This window comes from Trachinotus anak, unplaced genomic scaffold (assembly GCF_046630095.1).
Source record: "Trachinotus anak isolate AG129_WGS33_773 ecotype Australia unplaced genomic scaffold, CSIRO_AGI_Tana_v1 ptg000011l, whole genome shotgun sequence".
NCBI classification, from domain to species: Eukaryota; Metazoa; Chordata; class Actinopteri; order Carangiformes; family Carangidae; genus Trachinotus; species Trachinotus anak.
The window spans coordinates 1,080,537-1,098,274 of NW_027273862.1; the positions used below are offsets into that span (position 1 = coordinate 1,080,537).

Consider the following 17,738-nt stretch of genomic DNA (forward strand, 5'->3'; position numbering starts at 1 on the left):
ACCTGGGAGCATCGTGAAACATAGTAAGAAACAGATCAAGAAGCATGAGCAGTCAGTTTATCCAGGTTCTTATCCAGGATCTAAACCACTTCATTTGGAGTCAAACTGAAATTGAGCACACCTGAAAAGCTGCTAATAGTCCCACTATGTACAAGATAATTATAGGCTCAGCTACATTAAATACAGTAGGTCAAAGGTGAATTAAGAAGTGGGTCTGCAATGTGTTTGGATATTTTACAACAGTCTGTGTAATAATTTAATATTGTAACTTAATTTTCCAAAGTGTATCTTACCTGGAGGTTTGTTTCCAACCTGATCATGTTTCTTGACCCATTTCTCACTTTATGTACTGTTGGGCACTTTAATTTGTAACATCTGTAATAATAATATTATATATATAATATATAATATTATAGTACATACCTGGTTTTGGATAAAATCTTTAAGTAAGAAGTGATGTACAAGTATGTAAAAATTGAACTTCAGTAAATGTAATGTGTAATGTATTTGGTTTCAGTGGTGACACCTGTCTGTAGTTTTCTTGGTACTGCGTAATGTAGTTTCCAACATCCTGAAAACCAGATTTGGACCTCTCTGGTTTTCAGGTCCTGCATCTGTCCTGGCATTCCTCCGGGCGCACCTTCGAAAGGCAGAGCCCTGTAGACTCCTGAAGATGCTTGTGATTGGTCCACCGAGGCAGGGGAAGACGGCCCTGCTGGAGACTCTGCAGACCGGCAGGGCATCCGCCTTCACCCCAGCAGAATGCAGCATCTCCACCTCCACCTGGGAGCTGGAGAAACCCAACTGCGGCAAAAACAGCGTGAGAAAAACACAGAGAGCACAGACGTATACTGTGTATTTAATGTACACACATTCACAATACAGCACATACATCGAGGTTTTAGACAGAACAACTATACCAATGAAAAGCAAAAATTGTATTGTACTGTGTCTATAATGTTCTACTTTTCAAACTAGTCTGAAAAACAGTAATCAGAGTCTTGTACCAGAGGACTGGTTAATTTAATTAGCTTTTTGATTTCTGTGGTTTTCTAGGTCAGAAATGAAACAGACTGGACAGTACTGAAATAATTTCCAACTGAAATCACAATTAGTAAATTCACATCAAAGGGATTTTTAACCATGGATACCTTCAAACTGAATGACATTCCTGTTAGCCTTATCTGTTAGCTTTCTAACACGGTGATCATTAAGAATATATACTAACAAAATTAAAAAAAATAAAAAATAAAAAGTTCCTGCATGAGCTGAGACAACAAACACGATGAGGATGTAGGTAAAGGGCTGAACAGGGAGCAGTGGGAGGAGCAGAGTGGTTTTCTTATGAGCTAGTACTAACTTGACTTCCAGGACCTACATATTGTAGCTTTAATGTAAAATCTAATGTGGATTAGTCGTATAGTTTTGGTTTTATCTAAGCTTCAACCTCCGAGGCTGAAAAATGAAGCCAACGCTGAAGTGGCAAAAACTGCAGTTCCTCTCATGTGTGATGTCATGGAGGCCACGTCCATCTTTATTTACGGTCTATTGTTCATACAGGTCAGTAAGAGATCTCCTCTGAATGGGCTTCCAGTGTAGGTGATGAAGGACATTTTTACACTGACCTTGTTCTGTACACTGTAGCTTGTGTTGTGTTGAGCTAAATTGGAGGAATAGTAACAAAAACACAGTGGAGCAGCCCACTCTGAGCTTCAGAACTGCTGTTTTCAGATATGAGACATTGAAATGAATTTCATTTGTGGAGCTCACAGCATTAAAAATTTACATTTAAAAAAAATCAGAGCAGTAGCTCCCTCCAGAAACAGTTTCTATGTTTCTGTGGCTAATCCAGGAAACACGTTGTCAGTTTCATAGGGATAACAGTCGCATCCAATAAAAACTATTCACAGTGAACAGTGTGGATTTGTCTGTTGGAAACTACTGAATTTTGGGAGTGGATCTACTAATAACTTTTTTTTTTCATATTTCCAGAGAACTGAGTCACCTCAGACTTTTTTTTTTTTTTTTGCTGACTCATCACATATTTGCTTTCCAGACCCCTAACTTCACTCAGATCTCGTCTTGTTACACACAGAAGGACTCAGTGGCATTCAACGTGTGGGACATCGGTGGTCAAGCCAGCATGTCCACAGTGAACCAGTGTTTCTTCACTGATAAGGCCCTGTATGTGGTGATCTGGAACCTGGCTCTGGGAGAGGAGGCTGTGGCCAGCCTGCAGACATGGCTGCTCAACATCGAGGTGAAATTTAGCTCTCTCTCCCTCAGACTCACCAGACACCCGCACACACACACACACACACACACACACACACACACACACACACACACACACACACACACACACACACACACACACACACACACTCTTCTGCAGACCAGGCCAACTGAGAGCCTGGTTCCAGCTGTACTTGAGTGTGAGTGGGTCAGAGAATGAAGGGTGTGACTGTGTGAACCAGACAGTCGTCAGCACCGACCAGAGAGATGGTTTCTGTGTTTCCAGCCGGAGGGAGGAGCGATCTGATTTAAAGGAAAATGATTTGGCTGTCTGACCACAAACCCACCACAGCCTGATTAATGGCATTTAATTGAAGCATAATAATGTGGAAAATGTTGAAACTGCTTGCATCATTTCACTGAAGTGGTTCATTGCATCCTAATTACTAACTAACTTTTAGTTAATGCCTTTCCTTTGCTTTCCTCTGATTAGTGGTTTACAGTATTAATTATTCCTGGATTTGTTTTTGAGGCTGAGCAGAGTGAATGTTGTAACTTTTTCATTGCCAGTCTCATTTTGACATGATCCTGTCAGTTTGTCAGTGCTCTCCACTGCCACCACTTCACACCACGTACACATGCCTGCAGGAACATATTTTCAGTGCGGGGGCAGCTCTGGATACAATGACATTATATACGTCATAAACATCTGACAGATGGAGTACATTTTCTATGGTTAAATCTGAAACTTGTGTGGAATGAATGCAGGATGAACAATCTGATCCATGTCATCGTGGATATTTAGCTGCTGTCGACTCAGTCAAAGCTGCAAAACTGAAAAGAAAAAAAATCACCCAGGTTTAACACTAATGAGCTGAATACCACTGACTCTATTCAAAATGATGCATCATGTTTCAGACAGATGTCTGTCTGTCTCATCTCTGTCAGTACCTGTCTGTGCCTTTTCTGCTTATGTTCAGCAGTCTACTGATGCTCTTGTAACCTCCACATCTTCATGACGTCTCACAATCTGGTTTTTTACTTGTTCTTCACCATGTGAAACCATATTAAGACCCACACTAGGCTTTGGCTGTGGAACAGATTAGAGCGAGCACACTGCCTACGTGACAGGCACAGGAGATGTACATTTCACCTCACAGCTGCGTAACAAGATCTAAAACTTCAGTGTTGCACCTATTTTTCATGTGTGACACTCATCTCACAGCAAAAGTAGACACAGAAAACACCTGTTGATGTGATATTGACATCATACCAGCAACATTGCACATGACCGACACCTTCCACTAGAGTTGTCTGTGTCTGGGCTGAATCTGAACACAACACAGACATGAAAAAATATTTAAAAATTTTTTTTAACCATTTTAGCAGCTGCATGTGGAGACAGTGGCATTTTTCGCAACATTTTCGGTCCATAAATGAGAAATTCGTTTAGAATGAAGAGAAATCCAACATGTATGTAATCCAACAAGTATCCTGCAAACTGTATGAAGACAGATGGAGCTGGCAGTAGCAGCGATGCACACACCACGTATCCATTGTGTTCCCTGTGTTAGACACAACCCAGGACAACTGAGAATGATCTCAGCGATGATCACAGGTTTTCTTTTATTTTAACATTTTTTATGCAAATAGCCTTAATTGGAAATCACAGGTGTAATCAAATTTGTTCCAGGTAAACTGACTTTTTTGTTTTCTTATTATATGTACAACATAAAGTCAAATAACCTACTCTTCAACTAAAAAATTATATATTTATTTTTGCTTCTGTTTATCTATTCTTCAATGCACACATAATAATTGTCAGCTCCTGTGTCCTGTAGGCACGAGCACCCAACTCTGCAGTGGTGGTCGTGGGAACTCATTTGGATCTGATTGACACTAAGTTTCGCACTGAGAGACTGGCCACGCTGAGAGCTTATATCCTGGCTCTGTGCCGATCCCCGTCAGGGGCTCGAGCCACCGGCTACCCTGACATCACCTGGAAACACTTGCAGTAAGCACATGTTTCACATTTTATTGTTTGTTTTTTTTATATTGATACAAAGCAGCTGCTCTGTTTGTATATGATTCATGTGAGTGTGGCAGGCTCACTAGTATCAGCCTCACAGAACATCTGTTAGTCTGTGGAGTGTATTCAAGTGTGTGTGTGTGTGTGTGTGTGTGTGTGTGTGTGTGTCTTGGTGCTCAGTGAAGTGTCCTGTAAGACTCTGGAGGGTTTGGAGGGGCTGAAGAAGTTGATCTACCAGGTGGCTCTCTCCATGAAGGACAGCAGCAGCTCGGCCTGTGGCAGTAAACTACTGGGCAGACTGGTGAGTGAGGCCAGTGGCAGCTGAAGCTCTGCAGCGCGTCTGTGTTTAACTGTGCTTTTTAATCCACTTCTCCACTTCTGCATGTTTCATATCAGTTTATCAGTCAGTTTAAACATCATAGTCACACAACAGTGAAAATACAACACAGTGATCTTCATGTATCGAAAATTACACCAACACCAGGTGTGGGTTATTGTGGCTGTGAGATGTGGTTAGAAGTCAAACAAAAGATTTACTGAGGGAACTTCTGCAGTGATTCTGAAGGTTAGTTCCTTCAACTGCTTGGTCAAAAGATTAGTTTACATCACAAACCTGTTAAATTATTAAGTACTTCAAATTGTCTTTATTCTAAAGCACAGGCAGATTTTTACCTTTGTCTCCTCCATCAGATCCCCAAGAGTTATCTGAAACTTCAGGAAGCAGTGATAGCAGAGAAGCAGAGGCGAGATGCTGAGAAAGACGTCCAGTATTTAACTGATGCCCAGCTGGACTGTATCATTGAGCAGAACCCAGGAAGTGACATCAGAGACTATGAGGACCTACAGACTGGTAATGTTACGCCTGATATGTTATTTGCTTGACAGTTCAAACTACCTAAAACCATTTCCTTTAACTAAAGTATCCTTACAGTTACAGTTACTTTGGACTAAACCCAGGTGCATAATCTATGAGGGACAAGGAGCCACATTCCTGCAGTGGACCAGAAGGGTCAACACAATGCAGAAGCCACAGAAAATGCAAAAGACAGCACAAATACAAATGCAACAACATGAATGCAAAAGCCACAACACAAATACAAAAGCATCAACATGAATACAAAAGCATCAACATGAATGCAAAAGCCACAACACAAATACAAAAGCTTGAACATGAATGCAAAAGCATCAACATGAATGCAAAAGCCACAACAAAAATGCAAGAGCCACATCAAAGGCGCTTTAAATAAATGATCTGCACCCTCTTATTGTATCATTTCCCTTTAACACGTGTAGAAACAGAAAACAAGATATTGTGGTTTAACGAGCAGCTAGCTGAGCCTCAGTGACTGCACACAGCTCTACAGAAGTCCTCACCTCAGAGAAACAGTTACATTCCCTGCAATATATGTGACTCCTGAATGTGTGTGTACATGTTGCTAACATTAGTAACCCAGCCAGGAACACTAAACATTTAATTAAGAAAACTTAGGAGTTACTTGAAGCTTCTCTTTCTGGTAAAAGCCCCCCCACATCAACTCATGCACCAAGTTAGCATGGCCCTGAGCAGTGTGTCCACTGAACACATACAGAGACCAAGCTGATATCAAGCCCTGTTGAAGTCCTAGTAACACAGGAACAAACACAGCTGATATGTAACACAGTGTTACTGGGATTAATAACTGTAGTGTTATCAACGAATTTGTAATTGTAATCCCTTACACTACTCACCAATGAAAAAAGTCACATCATCAGTTCCTCCAAAAGCTGAAAGAAAGTTTGCTGCCATTCACATTAAAAATATATAATAGATAACATTCAGAATGAAGTTAGCATTTGTATTTAATACTGAAAAAATAGAAATACATAGTGTTTAGGTACAAAACAAACTCATACACAGATTAAGTTTGGATACAAAGAGGTGGCTGACTGAGCAGTAAGGTGATTAGCTGTCTATATAAGGAGCCAAGTCGACCGGCTGATGCTACTGGTGTGGCAGAATACTCCCTTCATTTCCCAGATCAGCAACATTGACCATTAGTTATGAAGTTACCTCATGCACATGGCTCCTCTCTTTTTTCTTTTTTCTTCACATCCAGCCATCAGCTTCTTGATAGAGACGGGGACCATGCTGCACTTCCCGGACACCAGCCATGGCCTGTGTACCTTGTATTTCCTGTGTCCTGTGTGGCTGTCAGAATGCCTTGAGAGGATCGTACACCTCAAGTCCTCCCGCTCTGTAGCCAGGAACGGAGTGATACGAGCTGAAGACCTCAGGGTGAGACCCAGGAACCAACTGGGAAGACAAGTAGCTAAGATATCAGAAGTAAAGTTTGGGCTTTGTGAGTTGTTTGTGTGTTAAAGATTCCTGACCTCGCTTCCTTCTGTGATGATGTCTGTTGTGCAGATGCTGTTGGTAGGGACGGGGTTCACCCAGCAGACAGAGGAACAGTACTTCCAGTTTCTAGCCAAGTTTGAGATTGCTCTGCCTGTGGCCAACAACAGGTAAAATATTGTCTATATACAGATCTGTACTCAGATGATACCAATGTCGATTCCCTCTACATCTGAGCTTTCCTTATTGTGTGTGGTTGCTCCGCAAAGCAAACCAAGAATAGCAGGCTCCATTTCTCTTTTTTTGCTGCAAGCATGCAGAATCACCACAGTAATCATCCCAAACACCTTAACATCTGCCAAGCAACCACATTATGATGCCCTAACAAACACCCATTAAACTCAATCAACTGGAAAGCCATAGCAACCATGTAATGTCCAAATGAAAATGACTAGTAACCATCACACACACACAACTAAAAACCTTAACACACTCTGGCCACTACCTTGAACACAGTTATCAACCATACAAATGCTGAGCAACCTACTACCCACTGTGAAGGAGATTTTTCTCACTCCAGCGTTCTTCTTGTTTTCCTAAACCTCACTAACCTTCAGAGAGTTCAGGCCATTAAAACCTTCACATTGTGAGACAATGTTTCACTGTTTAGCTTTTAAAGTGACTGTTTGTGTCTAGATAGAGCCACAACTACCTTCTGTAGCTGGAGTATCCAAGGTCTCATAAATAAGGGGGTAGAAGGAAAGCACAAACTTAGAATCTAGTTATTGTCAAGGATGAGCTGAGTAGGTGAAAGGACAAGACATATGTAATATTAATCAGGGTTGTGTGTTGTCCAATAGCATCTTCACACATGAATGTTTAGGATAAAGTTTACCATATATAGAGTAAGGTGTAGTAAATCAACAATGTGAGACCTGGGAATATATACCCACTGTCCGACAGGATATGTTGACATGGCACTACCCTCATTCACATGCTCACTGTGTACAGCTCATCATCTTCTCCATGGCGCCAAGCTTACAATGAATACTTCTGCCTGAGACCTCTGAACTCCTGGTGATCATCTCTTTATCCAGCTCATGAGATTCCCACTACACCTACCCCACAGGAAAGAATTCAAACACCTTAAAGTACACAACTAATGTTAGCATTAGCAGCTGTTTACTTGCCAGTCTAGAAGATACATTGTGAGTTCAGCATCAAACTTCATTCCTTTACTCGCCAACAGCTGTCTCCAGAGGTGGAGACAAACACCAGTGTTAACTCTTGTCTCTATTATGTCTTCTACTGCAGATAACATGCTAACCAGCTAGCCCGGCCTGTCTTGTCACTGTCTGTTAGCGACTCACTGCACTGAAGATGTAGCGCTGCGCAGAGAACATATTGTAACCTCTTGTATTATAAAGACAACAACGGCTGAAACTCTCGTCAACTGACAACACCACCTGCTCTTGGCAAAATACCACGTTCAGCAGCACAGAAAACTTATAAATGGCTCCTTTAAAATACAGATTATTAGCTAATGTGAAAGCAAACCTCTAACAACAAAAAAAATTCTGGCAATAGCATCGAGCAGAAAGCATATCTAAAGTTTCATTGTTTCCTCTTTCTGTAGCTATCTACTGCCCCATCTCCTTCCCCCCAAGCCAGCTATGGACATCCACGGTTTCCGCCAGCAGTTCAACAACACCCTACAGCGCCTTTTCAAGATGAGCTTTGTTCCTGCTGGATTTTGGGAGCGCTTCATTGCCAGGATGCTCATCAGCCTCACAGAGATGGACCTGCAGGTACTGAAACCAGCAGATTCTCATCAGTCACCTGTTACAATTACACACTTTTGGAGCTTTATATTTATAGCCTGACATTTTGTGTTTGTGCAGTCATTTGAGCTCAAAAGAAATACCAGGAGCCAGCACAGCAGGGGTTCTGTGATCTACAGCTTTGCTGGAACCCAGCAGAGGCAGAGAAACCGATGCAGCACCTTCAGAGTCCGACGCAGCCAGACCATCTACTGGAAGGAGGGGCTGCTGGTCACTTTTGATGGAGGTTATCTCAGGTCAGAGCTCAGGCTAGAAAGATATAGGCAGTAATTAAAGGAGCCAGACTAAAACCAGTGGAGGCAAACAGCAGGTCAGAACTAATATTCAGTCAATTTCAAAGGCATTCAGGTTCACAGGAAGTAGGTGGGTTTGTATGTTCCACAGTTTAACCTGGACATTACAGGGGATTTCTGACAAATGTGGCCTTTTTGAGAAGATCTTAAACAACAAGAACAAGTAATCTTTGCACCAAATGTGGAACTCTGTGTGTCTGCTGATTTTCAAAAGATTTACTTTCATTTTCAAGTTGCAGTATTTTCATTTCATTGCTGATAGTTCCAGGTATTCAGTGTTTTCCCTACATAGGGTTAAACATCTTTAATATAGATAGAGGAGACTGTTCTCTCATTATGCTCACCTCCCATATCTATTGCAGCAGTTTTAGTAATTTAATTTATTCTGAAGCGTAATATACAAAATGAGAAGATAACACTGAAGGTGAGCTATGTCTCATGGCAAAAAAAATCTGAAATAAATGGAGCTGATTAAAGGGAAGAAAAAATTAACCTTGAATTGCCTCAGCCGAAGCTGGCTGCTCCACGTCAGCCGCTGTGGACAGGCTGAAGGTTGTGACATGGTGAAAGCAGATAAACCCTCCAGAGAAATGAGGCAGTGACATGTGTTTGTGTCTCTGCAGCGTGGAGTCATCAGATGTCAACTGGAAGCGGAAGAAGAGTGGAGGCATAAAGATCATCTGCCAGTCGGAGATGAGGGATTTCTCTGCCATGGCCTTCATCACAGACCACGTCAACTCCTTGATCGAGCAGTGGTTCCCTGGTTAGTGCAGGGCTCTCTGTTCATGTGGGCACAGTCAAAACTTGGTCAGATTGTCATGATGCATTTTTATCTGAATTGGGAAATCAGACAAAACAGGACACATCAGCTAGTAGTCATAGGATGTCGATCTAAACTTTAGCCACACATTAAATATGTGGCTTTTGCTGTGTGATGTGGTGCATCTGCTCTTTCCCACTGAAGGTTAATGTTTTGTGGAAGTGTAATAATTTCCTCTGACATTTGCAGAGGTGGTCTTTATGTCAGGCAAGGTAAGATGTAGGAGGAACTCTCCTTAAAGGAGCTGAAAATCAAGAACAGCAGATCCCATTCTAGGGTTTCTTTTTTTCACTGTGAACAGAAAGAACCACCACAGCAATCATCCCAACCACCTTAGCAACAACCTAGCTACGAGCACGACAGCAGTCACTTGGACGCACACATACAGAGATTGCTTCACAAATACAGAGATTGCTACGTGACCCAGGGTCACTGTTGCCCACTCAATCACAGATTTGTGTGTGCATGTGTGGGAGATTTCAGTACTGGCTGTATGGACACATGTTTTTCCAGCAGATGTTTCATATCCACAGCAGCTGGAGATTCAGCAGTGAAGCAGCTTTCTGTCAAATACACAATACTTACAAGGTACATTGATATGGCCCACATCACGCCATAATATTGTTTTAGATGAAATTGGAAGATTAAACTGACTAGACTACTCAGCACCCCGGTGCACACTGCCAGTATGTGATCCAGCCCTGGACTGCGGGGGCTGCTTCCTCTCTGTCTGCAACAAAATCTCTTTTGATTAATTATTTTTCCTCTCATTAATGAGTGATGATGTGTCAGAGTTTGGTTAAGTTTTCCGCTCTTATCCGGTGTAGTTCAGGATAAAATGAGGTGACATTATGAGTGCTTAATCTTTTTTATGCACTGATTTGAATTTGGTGGTCAAGGGTCACTGTGACCTCACAAATTCATTAACTAATTATGACACAATTTAAGACAAATTAAGAAAATTATGACGTGATGACATTTAATATCCACATGGTCAAAGGTCATATTCATTGTGACATCATAATGTTGCAAAAATTCTTCTGGTCATTATTAAATGCTGTGACTCAGGAAGGGGATAGTGACCATATTTTCCACAGCTTGGCTGGTTGGTGGAGGGATACAACCATGGGGCGGCACTTCTAGTTCGACAAAGTGATGGAATAATCCAAATTCAAACATATGTATACACATTATTATTTGACAAATACTCATATTTATACTATACAATGTCTTAAAGGGACACTACCCTTCATTAAAGGATGACCTTCCTTAACCTAACCTTCATTTTTCTGTTTCTGGGTGTAAACGATTTATAGGGACCAAAGTCTTTACATTCAGTTCACTACTGAGCAGGAGCAGTTTACCCGGGAATAACTGAACAGCTTTTGACAATGGAGTCTGGTGTCTTTGAACTGTGATATAACAACTGTTTCTGCTTAAACAAAAAGGATCTCACTCTTTAACAAAAAGGTCTGTCTCTGTAGGAATCCATAATGCTGTCAGACATTTATAATAATAATATCATAACCTGTGGCAGTTTTTCAAAGTTAGTTACTTTGAGCAGACCAATGCATCGTTTGATTATTTGACTGTTATAGACAGGTGTCTGTTTCCTGAGTTGTTTACAAATTAAAACAAAGAATTAACGAATTAAAAGTATTTCTTATTGTGCAGTTTTCACCTCTCAGAACTAATGTCACCAAGTTTTATGCTGCATGACTCAGTTTATCATAGAAGTGTTGAACTCCAGGCCTGGGGCTCAAACCCACAAGAGAATGTGTTAGTTCCACATGAAGGCACACCCTCTTCACAGCCTGAGGTCATCCTCTGTAGATGTGGTGAACGGCAGCGAAAAAAAAAAAAAGAGGGAAGTCCTGTGCAGACAAGGGTAGTCCAACAGAGGGAAGCAGGACACCACACATGTCATTTTTGAATGAAATGTCTCATTTTTAAATAAATTCATATTTAATCCACAGATTGGCTGATTGGCTGCACCATGCTCCATCTGGAGCACATACAGATGTGTGTCTGAAATATTGTGAAATTTTAAATATATTTTTAAAGGTTAAAGCTTATGGAGGCATCCAACCACAAGTTGGTCATAGCTCTAAACATGACACTATCACAAAACACAGTCATGTGACCAAAGTGCAAAACCATAAATGTATTGTTATTATTATTATTTATTTGTTATTATAACCTTAAAAAGCCACTCACTTGCATTAGAGTAGTAATCTTGAAACTGTCCAACCCTGTAAACCAATCTGTTATGAAACACGTTCAGACCATATATATGTCTTGTCTCTTTGTCCTCACCTGTAGCTTTGACAGCCAGTGAGAGCGATGGGAGTCTCCTCATAGAGCAGTACGCCCCCTGTCCTTTCTGTGTCTCACTGGGCCAACAGAAGCAGATCAAGCTCCCAGCTAACTGGCCCGGAGAGAGAGGAAATCGTGGAGATGATGGAGGAGGAGGCGAAGCAGGAGTTCATTATTTTAACATGGAGGACTGTGTGCTGGCTGCAGTGGAGAAGGAGCACATCATTTGTCCCCAGCATCCTGACCAGCCAGTCCCCCTTCAGGAGCTGGTCCCAGAGCTCTTCATGACTGACTTCCCTGCACGGTAACCTCTCACTGTTTAATGGACCATTTCATTTTACCTGTGCCAGGGCAGCAGACTCCACCAAATCAGTCAGAAGATGAATCCGGTTTAGTAAGTTTAGCACAGTTTCTCTTTCTATCTAATCATTTCTATCAGTTATGAAAATGCTGTAGACCCAAACGAAAAACTTGAGATCTGTTGGATCAACAGCAGGATATGACAGAGCTACTTTACATTTTGACTGTTTAAAACTCAGTGGGATGTTTTACAGTGAAAAAATCAACTAGTCAGGGCTCTCTGGTGGGCAAACTGTCTGATGGAGACAGCCTTCTAAGGTTCTCAAACCTTTTCACATCAAGGACCCTAGACTGACACAAATTAAACCACAGACCCCCATATGATAGAGGAGCCAGTGCCTCAATATGTCTATGACATTTGTCTTTTGACATTTCTTGGTATTTGACACGTCAGCTGACGTGTGCTGATAATAATATTGGTTGGGCTTGAAACAGGCACGAAACTGAAACATCCATGCGACTTGCATGTAGTGTGGAAACAGGATGCAGCAGCTGTGTGTGTGTGTGTGTGTGTGTGTGTGTGTGTGTGTGTGTGTGTTTTAACAGCACAGAGACCACATAAGCTGTTAATAACTACATGTTCACCAGCTGTGTATAGCTCCTGTTACAGTTGCCATGGCGATGGCACCAGCTTCTTTCTCCCTGAGTTGGACTCAGACTTTAGTGACATTTGGCTCAGCAAACTTCAAACTCCTGCTGTTCAGTCACAAACCATAACTACTATGGCCGCAGTTCTTACACCATGAGTGCGGCTGTGGCTCAGGAGGTGGAGCGGGTCGTCCACTGATAGGAAGGTTGCTGGCCATTGGAATATGTGCGTGTGAATTGGTGAATGTGGCGTGTACTGTGGTGTAAGGTGACCTGAGTGGTCGATAAAAGCGTTACATAAGTACAGTCCATTTGCCATTCACAAGGCTTTGCTGCACACATCTGTGCAGATTTGTTCCTGGTGTCAACACTGTGCAGTCTATGGGGCGGTTGTATGGTGCTCCTGTCTCTCAGAGGCTCATGGAGCACAATGTGTCAGTCTTTTTGTTTAGGTGGTTAGACTGTGTGAAAGGAGACAGATTTGCTGACGTTCTGGCAAAAAGAGATGTATGAAGAGTGAAATTGTTCAGAACAGTTTAACACCTTCTCCCACTCCGTCATTTTAGCCTCTGAACAATAACTTCTTGAGACTGGGACTCATCTGTTCATTCAGTACTTTTGTACACACACTTGCATTCATAGCGTAAGTGTAATCTCTCCTACTCCTTTTGCACAAATGCGGCCCCATATCAGTAAACTCCCACCTCCATGTTTCACAGTCAGCACTGTGCAGTCACTGTGGTTGTCCTGGCCTGGTCCACACCAAACATGAAGGGCTCCATCTGATCCAAACAAATTTATCTTGGTGTCTTCTGACCAAAGAATGAGCTGATTCATCAGGTTTCTTTTCATGTTCTTTGGCAAAGTTTCATCTTAAACTGAAGCACAGGCGCAGCAGCAGTAGATCTGAGGGCAGACAAACCAATTGGAGCAGGAGCAGAGAAAATCTGCCCTGGAGCAGGGGCTGTTTTAGAAAGGAGGAAGAGTTTTGAGGGAAAGCATTGGAAAATCTGAAAGTGAAATGAAGAAATAATGCCCTCAAAATGAAAGAGCATACTCTCGACTAAAGATGGGAAAGAAACTCCATATCACAGCTCAGTGGACTTCAGACTGTTGGTCCCTCCACCAGACACATTCCACAGGAGCTGGATGATTCACACAGTATATACTAACTATTACACACACACACACACACACACACACACACACACACACACACACACACACACACACTGACAGTCTGCTGTTCTCCAGGGCTTTGGCTGTGTAATGAGTTTCAGCTGATTTGTTGCCAGTGACAGCATCTGTTGATGTATTGTCAGGGCTCAAGGGTAACCACCACTCCTTCAACTATTGGAGTAAACATGCAGTCTGTCTCTGTGTCCTACGCACATAGAAACACACACACACACACACCATGGAGTCCATGAAGTACTCTGAAAGACTGTGTATGTGGGGTTAGGAGTGGGGGGTATTGGGTGGGCGGTCAGTTGCGAAAGCAAATCTCTGTCTGTGTAAAATAGCACAGGCCCATGGAAATGTTTGCTGCAATAGTTAAACAGCCCCTTCAAATATTTGTGCAACTGCAACTGCAAATGTGTTGTACTGGAGCTCTTAGAGAATCTCAGATGGAGGTTGGTATAAACACGAGTGCCACCAACTAACATCATCCACTGTCACAGCTGGAGGGAGGCTCGTACATTCAGGTTAGACCGATCTATTAGCCGTTGCCAATATAGGTCATAAAAATGTGGCAGCACAGAGTTGGTGCTGTCCACCCCCAATGTGGAGCTCAAAGAAGATCAATAAGATGTGAAATTAGAGAGTCTTGAACAAGTTAAATCACTCTGCTTTGACTTTAACTCTAAATACTGGAACACCTGAGTGAACTGTCACTTATACCATGGCCACCATTCAACCAAAGTAATGCCTACTAGACAACTTTAAAAAGACTTTTAAAAGACAGAAAGTCTGACACCCTCTCACATCTAAAGACAACATGTCTTTATGACATGAGTTTTTATTCATTCATTCATCCATTAGCCACGCCCCTTATCCTTTTATGGTCATCGGGGAGCTGGAGCCAGTTTTTATAAGATTTTGTGAAGATTGGGGATCTTGCTGGGTCACTATTTGCATCATTATATCTAATTTACAGGAAATAGAAATTTACAGGAAATAGAAAAAAAAACTCTAGACGTTTTTGATCTTTGAAATTCTATATTATTATTAGTAGTAGTAGTACTAGTAATAGTGTTATTATAAGTATTAGTATTATTATTTGCCCCCCTATTTTGAAATGATTTGTCTAACCACCCTTGCCACCCTGATGTATTTAATGCCGACCTTTCACCAACATTCTTGCTCCTCCCCTTTGACTGTCACTGTCTGCATGAGCCAAGACTAAAAACTTGAAATAATATAAACATGTTTGATTTTATCAGAACGTCCAGAACATTGGAAATTTGTCTGTGACGGTGAGATTTGGTGTGAGGCCACATAAAGAGAAGTTTGAATCACCCTCTATTTTTATAGTGTTTTTGGTCACTTTAACTGATCAGTTTTGTTACCAGGGTTTCAATGCAGTTTAACAAACCATAGACACTGATTTAAAACAACGGTCAAACTGTTGACTGGAACCACACTGAATGTGTGATAAAATAATGTAATTCTGGATCTCAACCACATACTGCAGTCTTCCTCAGGAGATGATTTTGGTCAGCTGTCATGGAGACGACGGTCAAATAACCAATGAATCTCCATGACAACTGAAAATTCTTTCCAAAGTTATCAGAAAATAACAAAATTATGACACAATTCCAGCAATATCTAATCAAGTAGAAAAAAAGACTCAAGTTATATTAAATTATATCATTTAATGGGACCGTTTTCTATACTCATCGGTTTCAGGCACATCTCTGTCAGTTCTCAAAAAGTAGCCCAAAGTAAGTTGATATAATATATTATAGTGTTTGAACAAAGAGCAGTGAGGTTAAAACAGATTTAAAATTTGCTGGGTATCTCTACTCTGGACCCTTGGATGATTCCGCTAATTAAAAAGATTAAGTAGACATTTACTTTTAATTAATGTTCCTGCAGATTTACACCAAATGTTTTGCCTGAAAGGAAACCATTCCCAGAGTCAACATTAAATTGTGTCACCGTTCAGACTCGTAGGCCAGAGCTCATTTAAGCCACCATCTTGATTGGTTTATGTTGTCCCTGTGGTTAAAGCAGCACATCAAAAGGCCTGAGAGCAGAGGGTGACATAGGGATTTGGGGGGGGGGGGGGGGGGGGGGTTCTGTGGATGGGAAAAGAATGCAGCTCTACTGTCAGCCTGTGGGGCAGCTGATATAAGAGGGGCTTTGTTTCCCAGATGTGACCAATGTACAGCATGGTTAATGTTGAGGTTGGCATTCTGGATAATCTGAGTCTTTGTGGTGTGAATGTTTCTCCAGCTTGGTTTTAAACTATCTGTTGATAGCTTGCCCCGGGTTAGCCCGGGGTACCAGAACCTGTATTAAAGTGCATGTGTGTGTGATCCAGAAAAGATGTTTAAAGCCTTTAAAATGTAAATTGTAAGAATATAATTTTTTTTTCAGCAGTTCTCTTCAGGTCATTTCCCAGCATCCTCTGGGTTAAGGTCTGGGCTCTGACTGTGTCACTCCAGAGGGTGGATTTTCTTGTTCTGAAGTCAGTCTGTAGTAGATTTAGTTTGGTGTTTAGGGTCATTGTGCTGCTGCATCACCAGCTTCTCCTGAGCTTCAGCAGGAGGAGCCACCCTGACATTATCCTGTGAGAGACCCTGATGAACTTGGGAATTAATTTTCTCCTCTGATGCTGAGCTGTCCAGGCTCAGAGGAGGCAAAGCCCCAGATCACGATGCTCCCTCCACCGTACTTCACCTTCAGCACGTTTACATTTCACGTACATCATACTCATGTTCCTCCTGAACAATTCAACTTTAGTTTCATCAGTAAATTGCTCTTCAGTGATGGGTTTTTTTAGAGAGCAGTGTCTTCCCTCATGCTCCATGATCTGTGTATGTTTGACTCATGAAGAGATGTGAACCAGCTCCAATGATTCCTTTAAGCTGTTGAGCTTCTTTGTTACATTACTGATCATCTGTGTTGTGTTTTTGGAGTCATTTTATCCAGTGAGAGAAGCCACAGAACTAAATCATCTCCATTTACAGACAGTTTGTGTGACTGTGGACTGATAAAGATCTAAACTCTTTGACTTTTTATGCCTCTAACAGACACCTCCAATCTTCTTCTATTGATTGGCTCTAGGTTTAATTACTGCTGAATCCTACTGGCTTTTGTTGATGTCATTAGCTGAAGGCTTCACATACTTTTTACAACCTACATTGTGAATGGTTGTAATTGTGTGTAATTAGTTAAAACAGATTGTGTTTGTTAATAATTGTAACTAAGATGAAGATCTGACCATGTTTTAATAAAAGTTCATACATGGATGGATTTAATTCAGAAGCATTTACTTCCTCTTTCGTGCCACTCTCTGTAATCTTTGTTTCATCTGTGTAATGGACCTACACAGATGAAACCCACTGGCTCTGGTTAAAACAGCAAACAAGCAAATTACTCAAAATGTCAGTGCTCCAGGTTTGGGACACAATAATAAGCAAGTGTGTGTTTGTGTGTGTTTGTGTGTGTTTGTGTTAGGCTGTTTTTGGAGAGGGCCCAGCTGGAGTACTCTGAGGAGGAGAATAACATCCTTGGCCAGGGGGGCAGTGGGACCATCATCTACCGAGCCCGCTATCATGACCAGCCGGTGGCTGTCAAACGCTTCCACTTCAAGAAGTGTCGACAGCAGACCATCAGCAGCGACACAGGTACAGAGGCGTGGTCCTCTTTTTAGTGAAGGGTCTAGTTTTTAATTAAATTGTTTGATGGGTTTTTG

General features: G+C 41.7%; 1 protein-coding gene across 4 annotated transcripts in view; it reads left to right on the plus strand.

Moving 5' to 3' along the window:
* lrrk1 (leucine-rich repeat kinase 1) overlaps positions 1-17,738 on the plus strand; it is an 81,956-nt gene that overhangs the window by 41,155 nt on the left and 23,063 nt on the right. For all 4 annotated transcript variants that reach the window (XM_071488373.1, XM_071488371.1, XM_071488374.1 and 1 more), the window contains 12 exons: positions 606-820; positions 2,096-2,260; positions 4,077-4,249; positions 4,445-4,565; positions 4,955-5,114; positions 6,361-6,539; positions 6,669-6,766; positions 8,233-8,404; positions 8,498-8,673; positions 9,354-9,493; positions 11,873-12,170; positions 17,501-17,670. In XM_071488373.1, the coding sequence (XP_071344474.1) occupies positions 606-820; positions 2,096-2,260; positions 4,077-4,249; positions 4,445-4,565; positions 4,955-5,114; positions 6,361-6,539; positions 6,669-6,766; positions 8,233-8,404; positions 8,498-8,673; positions 9,354-9,493; positions 11,873-12,170; positions 17,501-17,670 (2,067 nt within the window). The remainder of the gene's footprint in view (positions 1-605; positions 821-2,095; positions 2,261-4,076; positions 4,250-4,444; positions 4,566-4,954; positions 5,115-6,360; positions 6,540-6,668; positions 6,767-8,232; positions 8,405-8,497; positions 8,674-9,353; positions 9,494-11,872; positions 12,171-17,500; positions 17,671-17,738) is intronic.